At 39.4% G+C, this 11,376-nt stretch overlaps 1 protein-coding gene across 3 annotated transcripts; it reads left to right on the forward strand.

Annotated features, from left to right (window-relative positions):
* On the forward strand, positions 1–11,023 carry CLK1 (CDC like kinase 1). 3 transcript variants are annotated; one of them, XM_050916611.1, is made up of 13 exons: positions 1–132; positions 2,039–2,196; positions 2,434–2,662; positions 3,849–3,939; positions 4,340–4,406; positions 5,512–5,628; positions 7,237–7,403; positions 7,482–7,576; positions 7,666–7,795; positions 8,200–8,282; positions 8,725–8,780; positions 9,363–9,442; positions 10,548–10,638. In XM_050916611.1, the coding sequence occupies exons 1-12, from the start codon at positions 4–6 to the stop codon at positions 9,391–9,393; spliced, it is 1,353 nt and encodes a 450-aa protein (XP_050772568.1). In that variant the 5' UTR covers positions 1–3; the 3' UTR covers positions 9,394–9,442; positions 10,548–10,638. The 3 variants fall into 3 exon arrangements, with proteins under 3 accessions (XP_050772568.1, XP_050772566.1, XP_050772569.1); XM_050916609.1 differs by lacking the exon at positions 8,725–8,780 and adding an exon at positions 10,723–11,023 and having other exon boundaries at positions 5–132; XM_050916612.1 differs by lacking the exons at positions 1–132; positions 2,039–2,196; positions 3,849–3,939; positions 8,725–8,780 and adding an exon at positions 10,723–11,023 and having other exon boundaries at positions 2,644–2,662.
* The last annotated feature ends 353 nt before the right edge of the window (positions 11,024–11,376 follow it).

An 11,376-nucleotide genomic window follows, 5' to 3' on the forward strand; every position in this document is an offset into this window, starting at 1 on the left:
CCCATGTGTGACGCGATTCCCTGCTCCAGAAGGTTCCAGCAGTCGGCGGCACCATTTTGTGTGTGTAGGGCGGACTCGGCGGCTCAGCAGCACCAGCAGACCCCTGAGGTAGCAGCGGCACCAGCCGGAGCGGTGAGTCGCTGGTTGGCGGTGAGGTAAAGGGGAGTTGGCGGGCGCTGGACCCCGCCCGTGTGTCTGTGGTGGGGGTGTCGTTTCCTGCCCCAGTCTAGCGGGGGACGGGCAGATATCGCCGCTCCTGGCCCTGCTTGAAGCCGAGGGTATTGCCCCCGGCTCGGCGCAGGTGGGAGTGTCGCCGTCATCTGCCCCCGCACGGCTGGGAAGGGGGCGGCGGGGGGGGTTGTTGTTCCCTGTGGGGGGTGCGGGTATGACCCTGGTTCCGCCGCCTGGAGCCGCCCTACCCCGTGAAGGCTCTGCTGGGGTTGTGGCGGCCGTTAAATACGTTAATCCAGGTAGGAGCCGCCCCCCCCCCCCCGCCGCCATGTTGTGTCTGTCAGCGCCGGACGGCGAGAAAATGGCTGCGGCTGGTCCCGTGGGCAGAGGCGCCGGCCGCGGCCTCGCGGAGCCAGGGCATGTGCCTGCCTCGCCCTAAGGGGTTTGGATCGCGAGTGAGAGACCCGGCTTAAGCTCATCCTCGTACTCCACGATGGGCTTGTGCTGCCTCCTCAGCCAAGGAGGGACGTGGCGGGCGCTCGGGGAGGCGGCAGCTGCTCCTGGTATGGGATGGGGGGAGGAGCTGCAGGTCAGGGGTGATAGACATTAGTGACTCCGCAAACCTGGAAGAGGCCTAACGCGTGTAGAGGTGACCGCAGTGGCCAGCGCGGCCTGCTCCTGCCTCGTTCGTGGAGAGCTACGGGGTCTCTCGGTAAGAAGGGCCGATGCTGAGCGCCCATGGGAATGGTTAGCTGAAGCTCCCCAGTCTAGAGTGAACGGGAATGGTGTTTTCCTTCCCCTGACTCATCAGACTAGTACATTTTAGAGAGCGCCTGAAAGTGCAAGGGCAGCAGGATTGCTAGGGTTGCAGGCACTGCGAAATCTCTTAATGGGATACAAGATGTCAGGTTCATATTTTGTTTGTGTGGCAGGTGTGTGTGTGTTAGGAACTTGAATTGGTTTATGGCTGAAGGGTGGCCTAGGGGAGAAGCTTTGGGTATATTTTTCCATTTCCTACTCTTCCCCTTTTTGCAATAAATTAATCAGATTGAGTATATTTAAGCAGTTCACAGTGTATCTTGGTAGCGGCTTGACTGGTAGGTGTAATAGGAGGAAAGTTTGTGGTACTTTCCTCATGGATTGTATTTTTTAAATGTACAACCTACCCTAAATTCTGAATTACTGAGGGACAATCATCGCTTATTGCTATATTTGCTTTCCACAATCAACTAGCTCTCTATATAACTTTTCATGAGTGATGTACCAGAGTATTTGGATTCTGAAATCTAAACTAACTGTATTGTTAAATTTATTCACCTAAATTTGGGTTATTGCTAATTACGTACTAATGTGTATTATGACTTTTAAAACAAACTTTGTATTTGCGGATCATCTAGGCACTATACCCAGATGGACAAACACTCATTTCTTAACCTGTGTATTATATCATTTTTTAAATAGTAACTTTAATAAAATTTTTAAATCTGTTAAAAAAATACACGAAGTACATTGCTAGCTTTTAAAAGTGTGTTGGCTGGATGTTGAGGTAAACACTTTTTGCTCAAAAATTGATTTAATGGAGGGTGGAATTTGAAGAATGAGTGGTCCCTGCTAGAGTAAGAATATTTGAGTTGATTGTTGGTCCCCATCTCTCTATAGATGTCTTGATTTTTTTTGAGACCAAAAACACATTTAGGGGGTGGAGCAAAAAGAATTCTACAAAACCATTAAGTTCACCAGGAAGACTAAATTATTTTAATCTCTGTTAGCAGTTTAGATCAGTCTGCTATTTATATTACATCGTATTGGTAAATTGTAACTATATTTGGGATGTAATTTAAAGGGGGAATTGGCTTGTCTCTGACAGATGCGGCATTCCAAACGAACCGAGTATCCTGATTGGGATGAAAAGGAAAGTTGGGATCCCAGAAAGTGCAGCGGCAGCCATAAGAGAAAGAAGAGATCACACAGCAGTGCACGGGAGAACAAGCGCTGCAAATATAATCACTCCAAAGTTTCTGATAGGTAATACGTTTTGAATTTTTAATAGTAGTAAACTGCTGAGTATTTGTTTTAAGAACTGTTAAGTTTAAATTTCAGTAAGTGCTTAAGCAGATCATCTGTAACTTGTTTTTTGTAGTATTTTCTTGATGCAGTATTTTGCAGATATTTAAAGAGCGAAGCCTTCCAGTTAGAATTGTCTTGATGGTTCCACTTGAAAAAAATTGATGTCAATTGAATTCATTTGTTTTTAATTTTTAGTCATCATTCGGAAGCCAGGTCCGTAAATGAAAGAGATCATCATGACCGGCGTTACATTGAAGAATATAGAAGTGATTACAGTCAAGTGTATGAAAATGGGCACCATCATCGAGATCATGAAAATGGTTATCACAACCACAGTAGCAAGTCTTCAGGCCATAGTGGGAGGAGTAGTTATAAAAGAAAACACAAGACATATCACAGTGCCTCACATCATCATTCACAAATGGTATGAGTCATTTTTAAACTTCTGATTGTTTTATTTTAGGAAAATAACTTCTCATCTTGAGCAGTAGCAGTCAAGTGTGCGAGTTCGGGACGGTCTTATTGCCAGTATTCACAATAGATTATTATTTTTTTTTCTCCCTTGGATGAGAAGTTTCCTATATCACACAGATATACTCACTAAACCCTAGAGCGTATAATTGTTTATCAGATAGAATTCCACTGATGAATGAGTAATAACCACTGATCAATTACCTTTATTTAATAATTACCTAAAACATCGGTATTGCCCCTCATATATCTTAAAATGTAAGTCTTCATACGTCATGTAAGGTACATATTTCCATCTTGCTCAAAATCCAAAGCATTAATATGCAAGCTATTACTTAAATTTGCCTTTGTTAAACTTAACAACTTTAATGTCTTTGAAATAACAAGGAGAGACATGTGCAGTCAGTTCTCCTTCCCCCGCCCAACTGTTAATTAACACAATGTCTGATAAACAAGTGCAGTATGTTTTTGAGTATCTGACATGCATGCTGTCTATCCACTGGCAGGGCATGCTGTCTGATCTCTTAATGTAGTTGTGTATAGCTTTAATTGACAAACAGTTGAAGACAATATGGTTTATACTTTTATGATAACTCTTTAACTGAAGAAGCCTGGAGTAGATTTATCTTTTTGTGACTTTTTTTTATTCTGAAATATTTCTCAAGAAGAATGTTTAATTCAGATGAATACTTTAAACTGAGATTTGTTTAACTTGGGTATTCTAATTTGGCCACAAGGCTATTTTATATAGACAAGTAAATATTAAATCCTGCTGTTTTACAGCATTAGACTTGCAAACAAGGACACTGGAATCCTAAAATAAATTTCAGTGCTTCAAGTGAACCACTTTTTTTTAAACGAAAAAACAATTGTGTTGTAATTTTTTGTTGCCTTGCCACTTTGAGTATCTTATCTGAAAATCTGTTCCTTGCCATGTTTTTCTCCTGTAACATAAACTATGTGCCCTGTGAATTTCTGGGGACTGAATTTGAAATTGCTCCTGCCAACCGTTTGTGGCCTGGCGCGTATCTGAATGCCTGAATATCTCCCCGCTGAATGAATTTCGTATTCTGCCCTGAATTCACTCGGGTATATTGATTGGCTGGACGATCTTGGTGCCGCCCACATGCCGTTTCCAGAAGAGTCACCGAAGGAAAAGATCCAGGAGTGTAGAGGATGATGAGGAGGGTCACCTGATCTGTCAGAGTGGAGACGTACTAAGTGCAAGATGTATAGAATATTTTTCAAAATTTATTAACTTTTCAGATAGAATAATTTCTTTTAGAATAAGATTTCAGGGGCTTTGGAAATCTTTTCTTTCTTTCTTGATTTTTTTTTTTATTTTATTTTTTATTTTGATTTTGTGGGGGGATTGTTTTTCTTTTTCTCTAGAAATTAAACATTGATATTGATTTTCCAAAATAGTAAATGAAGTTAATGAAATTTGGAATGACATAGCAATAACTGTTTTGAAGAGTTGTTCAATAAAATAAATATTCTAGCTTAGAGATGTTTAGTTACACTTTTATAGAGGCACAGCCTAGATTAATCTGCATTGATAGAATTTAGTTTTGTGAATAACTAATTAGAATATCACTACTTCTTTGATTGAGATTGTTTTCTCTTTTAGATGAAATTATTGCTACTCTGGGCGAAGGTGCTTTTGGAAAAGTTGTGGAGTGCATAGATCACAAGGCGTAAGTCATTTTTTCTTAAAGTGTAACTTTCTTGTCAATGCCAGCCTGGCCTAGTTTACAAAATAGATTCACGTTTTTAGTAAATATGTATTCAAATTTTATTTGACCCTTTAAATTTTGTTTTTCTCAGGTTAGTTATTTCTTGACTGTCTTTATACTCATTGCTTTTCTATTTATATATAATGGCACTGATACAGAGGAACTACAGTTCAGCCTTCACCAGTTAGAGTATCAAATTATGCTACAGCTGTCTGTATGTGACTTCCATTTTGAGTCATTGAGAGTTACTCAGAGATGCGCATGAGCATCTCTCCTATCTACAGAACAATAAATAGCATGATTTAAATAGTTTACTCTATCACAGAGTTTTGCAAGGTTACTGTTTATGAAGGTGCAGTCCGATTTTAATATTTGGATTACCTGTATATAATAAGCACTTGATAAATCAAGAACACATACATTTGCCTCCAAGTAATGGACTGCATAATTGACAGGCAGTAGTACCTGTTTGTGGAATCCAGTCTACAGTCTTATTGGTTACATAATTCATGTGCAAATGTCTCACTCCAGAATGTAATTTTTTACTCACTTAATGACATTGAAGAGAACTGTAAATCCAGTGTCTGACTATCCCAAGTTTTAAGATGACTGACAGACACCACATCTTAGTATATCAAACTTTCATCCAACACTAACATGGGACAGAGAGACATATGTATATAGTCTGTAACTTGCTATCATGTTGAACCCACATGACCTTATTTTAGTACATAACAAAGACTTTGATTTTATCCTACCACTTTATTTTTATAGTAACACAGATGGAACATAATTTATGATTGGGCATATTTAACACATTAGAATGCAAATAAGCAGTGGGGAAAAATTGATTAGATAAATTTTTTGTGTCTGTATGAAACTTAACATTCTTTTAAAAATAGTGCTTTTCATCCTTAAAACTAAATTCATATTTGTAGTGATCATTTGCTAGTTAACTGGGAGTTTTGCAGTTGAATTCTGCTGTAAAGGAAACTTATGGGAGGGTGTTATGGTTATGCTATAGTTCTGCAGTTGTCTATAGCCATTCAAAAACTTTATTTTACAGGGAAGGTAGACACGTAGCAGTGAAAATAGTAAAAAATGTTGATAGATACTGTGAAGCAGCTCGTTCAGAAATACAGGTATTGGAGCATTTGAATGCATCAGATCCCAAGAGCACATTGTAAGTATAGAATTAGAATGGAAGATATTTTGGTTTTAAGATTTCATCATTCCTTTGACTCCTTTCTAAAATTCCTGTGACTTTCTTTAAACCATAATTGTAATTCTAATATTATGTACTAACATTGACACTGTACTACCTAAATAATCCAATAACCTTATTCTGATAATTGCTTCCTATGTCTTCTAGGCTTATCTGCCCCCGTGTCCTATCTCATTATTAATCTAGATTTTAAACCCTTTGGTGTAGGGGACCGTGTTTTTACTTGCTATTTAATTATGTATACTTCTGGTCCTTCAACAAAATTATTTCTATTTGTGTAAACTCTACTGACTAGTTTACAATTGCTGGGTGAAATGCACCTGACACCCCTTCTGATCCCCCTCCCTGGTCTGTAGCAAGCACTGTCTTGCTCAGAGTGGAATCACATGATTATCACAGACTCAGAGCAGGTCTTTTATAGCAGTCCCCTGTTACTAACCACAATTACCTCAGCAGGTCTGATTTTTATGCTTAGACCAGGGGTGGGCAAACTACGGCCCGCCAGCCATTTTAATCCAGCCCTCTAATTCCTACTGGGGAGTGGAGGCTGGCGCTTTCCCTAATCCAGCTGGGGGCTGCTCTGTGTGGCTCCTGGAAGCAGCAGCATGGCCCCCTCCAACTCCTACATGTAGGGGCAGCCAGGGGGGTCCACTCTGCATGTTGCCCCCACTCCAAGTGTTATCCGCCTCAGCTCCCATTGGCCTGGAGCTGCAGGGGTGGCACCTGCAGATGGGGCAATGTCCAGTGTCACCTGGCCACGCCTCCACGTAGGAGACAGAGAACGGACATGTTGCTACTTCTGGGAGCTACTTGAGGTAAGCACTGCCCAGAGCCCACACCCTTGAGCCTCCCCCCCGATGTCCCAAACCTCTGCCCCAGCCCTGATCCCACTCCTGCACCCCAACTCCAGTTTTGTGACCATTCATGGCCTGCCATACAATTTCTATTCCAGATGTGGCTCTCGGGCCACAAAGTTTGCCCAGCCCTGGCTTAGACCTTGCAGTTCTTTTCTCACTTATTTGCAGCCCCCCGGGAGGCCCCAGACCACTGGTTGAGAACCACTGGGCTGTGTCACTTTGAACTGGAGCTTGGAAGCGTGCAGTGGTTGCTGCATCCAGAAATGGCGCAGCAAGGCAGAATTTGCAAAGTGTTACACATACACACATGCTGCAGTCGAAAACAATTGCACATAGCTGAAACATGTGAGAAAAATGTGGTTTGTGCAGTGTAATTCTGAGAGTTCAAAGGGCAACTAACATGCCATAGAAAATTTGTAATACATTGTAAGAGGAGGCTTGTGTAAACATGTGGTTGTCCCTGATGTTAGCTGGGAGTTTGCTTATCTGGAATTGTTGTGTTGCCTTCCCTTCAGTTCTACCTCCTAGTTAAGCTATAACAATACATTCATACAGGCAAATCTTACTACATACTGGGATTATAACTGCATACTCACTGTTCAGGTCAAATACAGCCATTTTATGAGCACAGTATCAGCATTCATAACACTTGCATATCTGCTGTATGTCTATTACAGTACATGTTACTGGATTGGTTTTTTGTTTACAGTCGCTGTGTACAGATGTTGGAATGGTTTGAACATCATGGTCATGTTTGCATTGTTTTTGAACTACTGGGACTTAGTACCTACGACTTTATCAAAGAGAACAGTTTTTTGCCTTTTCGGCTTGACCACATTAGGAAGATGGCATATCAGATTTGCAAATCTGTAAACTGTGAGTATGTTTAATATTTTTCAGTAGTTGAAATTACTATTCTTTAAATAGTTTGATAACTTTCATTTTCTCTTGCAGTTTTACACTTGAACAAATTGACTCATACAGATCTGAAGCCTGAAAATATTTTATTTGTGAAGTCTGACTATGTAGAAGAGTATAACCCCAAACTGGTAAATCTATAGTTTCAAATTGTTTTCACTACAACATATTTTTTCGGCTTATTCTGTTCATACATTTAATGCTGTATATTTCATTTTAGAAACGTGACGAACGCACGCTAAAAAATCCAGACATCAAAATTGTGGACTTTGGAAGTGCAACATATGATGACGAACATCACAGTACTCTGGTGTCTACAAGACATTACAGAGCTCCAGAAGTTATTTTAGGTCAGAAAACACTTTTAACTTCAAACCAGCTTATTTAGAAATTTATACTCATCTGCAGTGCTGATTAATTCTGAAGCACCCTTTTGTCACATTATTGCCCTAAGTAGTGATTGATATGCAGCATTTTTTTGAGGTCAGTTTGCTTTTTCTAAAGCTGGTGGTGGTTTCCAAAATGTTAACTATCATCCTGTAAACTCGTACTGGATTTCTATTTCGCAGGCCATTTACTTGCGGGAAAGAAAACTCTTTCTTTTGCCATCATAATATGATGGATTATCAGTTGTTTAGTTTATTAATCTGTCTACAACATCACTTGGGAGTAGGTTAACTGTTTGTTTAATTCACTTAAAATGAGTATTGCTCTTGGCTATGTATGAATCTTGCACATTTTTTATTTTTGACAGCCCTGGGATGGTCACAACCTTGTGATGTTTGGAGCATAGGCTGTATTCTCATAGAGTATTACCTTGGATTCACAGTATTTCCGGTAGGTAACTATGAAAATTCTTTATATGGAGAGTGAGGGGGAGAGAATGGGGGAAATGATTTCCTGACCATCAGAATGTCTATAGAAAAGTATTTGTCCTTTTTGTTTTGTTTTGTAATGGGAACATGAGGAGAAAGTACAGCTGCACAGAAATGACCCCTGTGAAGCTTCTCCCTGCCTATGTAGGCACATACAGAATACCACCAGCATAGTTATTGATGATACAGAGCAGTAAATATTTTTGCTACTTTAAAAAAAATTGCAAAAACTAGCTTGTTTTCAGTCACTTAATGGATCAGAAAAGTTGTCTTCAGCAAATAGATTCAAGACCCTAAATCAGTAACTAAAATATGTAGCTTTAAAGGGGCCACTAACTCTTATTACTCATTTTCAGTTTTAATTTCCAGTCCCAGAGTTTATGGTTCTCTTTCCCTTGCAATAGTTTAGGTACACTGCTTGGAGATGTCCAAGTCTCAGCAGGTACAAAGCTTTACTGAGGTACTGCATTTATTTCAACTGTAAGCTTTATTTTAACAACTTGTATGTTGTAGCAGGCTATGCAGAAGTTTTTTAAAATGAAATGCGTTTAGAAATACATGGCCCAAAAAAGGCCAGTCTCCTGGATTTGCTTGTAGTGGGAACAAGCTGTTACGGGAGAGAAGGTAGCTTTTAAAAATAAAAGCTTTAATACTTTAGCCTTGCTTAAAAAGTGTTAATATCAGAGGTAGGTAGGACTCTGAATGTTTGTAAGTTTCTAGACGAAAACATATAGCTGCCATTAAACATTATTTGACCAACTCTATTAAAACAGCCCACCACCACTTCATATTCTTGTACTGAACGCTGATACTGGTATTTAACTTAATCTGCCAATGTGAGGAAAGTGTTGCTTAGTTTAGTGATAACATTTAGCTGTAAATGACTTTTGGAAGTTGACATATACAAAAAAGCTTCTGATCAGTGAAAACCCAGGTTTTTCTGCTGTTAACTTAATAGAAAAAAACCCTAGCATCTCTTTGTGAATAGACTTAAACAGATTATGGGATGGTAATAAGCTACACACTTTTACTCTTTCTTTAGACACATGATAGTAAAGAGCATTTGGCAATGATGGAGAGAATACTGGGGCCTTTACCAATTCACATGATAGAGAAAACCAGGTAATTATACTCAGACCTTTCTTCTCTCTATAATGTGTTTGCTTTATAATCATTTCAGACTTTGGTTTAAAATTAAGTAGATTTTTTTTTTAATTTCATTTGAAGTTCCAGTTCCTGTATTGGTTAATCTAGATATCCACAGAGTTACTGCTTAGTAAAGCAGAGAATAGAAATATTCAGCTTTACTGGAATTGGGGAAAATGCATACAAGTGTCTGAGGGGCTTAGATACCTCAGGACACTGTAATATTCACTTGAGCTAACCCTCCCCCCTCCAAAAAAAAAAAAAAAAACCACACACAAACCAAAAAGAAACCTTATCACTGGCTGTGTTGAGTTCTGCTTCCAGAGTGCAGAAGTGATGGTCTGCAGAAAGGTTGCTTCTGCTGCACTACAGCTTTCTGCATGGTTGAAGCTGGGCCTGGGTGAAAGTTGGCAAATGATTACTGACTCTTTCTGTACTAAGGGAATACAGGAATGGAACCCAAGGGCAGGTCTTTTCATCCTGACATGGTCAGTTAATGAAGAAGGGGTATGGGGGTGCTTGAGCTAAGTACTGGTCCTTTATTTCTTTACTGACAGGGCCAGTCAGATTTAGTTGAGTACAGTATTAAATTGTTTGCATAATTATAAAGTAAAAACTTCCTCTTCTGGACTATATAGTCCAGTTTTGCCTCACCTCAGACTGAAACAGGTCAAAGAATGTCAGTTATGCATTGCAGAGGATAATTGATCTTGATGAGCTGAGTCAAACCTGTTAAATATACTGGCTTCACTTGTCCATATCTTTCTGGAGTGCTCTGACTTTTGATATGTTGGGGTAGGATGAGATATTGATTAGATGGGGCCTGGTGCCTCCATTGCTATAATAAAATTCTCTTTAAATCTTAATGTTCATTCAGAATGCAGATTTCAGACAGTAAGTACTTACACTAAGACTTAACAGTATTGGATGGGAACTTACATGTGGTTTGTGATTAGTAATTACTTACACACTTCTAGCCTTACAAAAGGATTAGTTGAATTTATAGATGCCTGAGTTTATGGTAATATTACTGTTCCAGAACGTTGGTTTGTGATTGCCTCAAACAATTCTTAATCTACAGGAAGCGCAAGTATTTCCACCATAACCAATTGGATTGGGATGAACATAGTTCTGCAGGTAGATATGTTTCAAGACGCTGTAAACCACTCAAGGTAAGAGTTGATGGTTAAGAGTTAATTTTTCTCTTTGTGGAAAGAAGTCAGGTTTCTCAACTGACTTTTCCTCCCCTTTTTTAGGAGTTCATGCTTTGTCAAGATTTGGACCATGAGAATCTGTTTGACCTCATTCAAAAAATGTTAGAGTATGACCCAGCCAAAAGAATTACTCTTCAGGAGGCTCTGACCCATCCTTTCTTTTCTGCCTTAAAACAGGAAAAGTAAAACTTGTACTATAGCTCTCCAGAGAAGATTATAGACTGTGTCAGTCATCAAAACAAGCTTTATTTATTTTGTACAGTTAGCTTTGTAAATGTCATTTTGTATTATGACCATGTTTCTTATTTGAACACTTTATTTCAATAAACTTAAGCTTGCAGAAGTGGTTGTTGACTGCCTATGCTTTATCTAAAAGTACTGAGTTTGAACACAGTAATAAAACTGGTGCAAGTCTATTTAGTACAAACCCAGTTTTACTAGAAAGGGTTTTTTATTGTCCTGTCTCAGTGCAAGAGCAAGGAAAACTTTCTGTAACTTCTAAATCACAAATCTGAGAGTAAACTTGAGTCACTAACAGGAGCAGGTGAGGTGCTAGATGGGGCACTTGCTGTATTTTAATCTAGCTTTACCATTATGCTAGTTACTATAGGTACAGCCTGTTTAGAGTCCAGGAAACTTGTTCACTCTCTAAAATGGTTATTTTTAGAGTGCAAGCTAGACATCTGAAAATTCAGG

This window comes from Gopherus flavomarginatus, chromosome 10, assembly GCF_025201925.1.
Source record: "Gopherus flavomarginatus isolate rGopFla2 chromosome 10, rGopFla2.mat.asm, whole genome shotgun sequence".
In the NCBI taxonomy this organism is placed as follows: domain Eukaryota; kingdom Metazoa; phylum Chordata; order Testudines; family Testudinidae; genus Gopherus; species Gopherus flavomarginatus.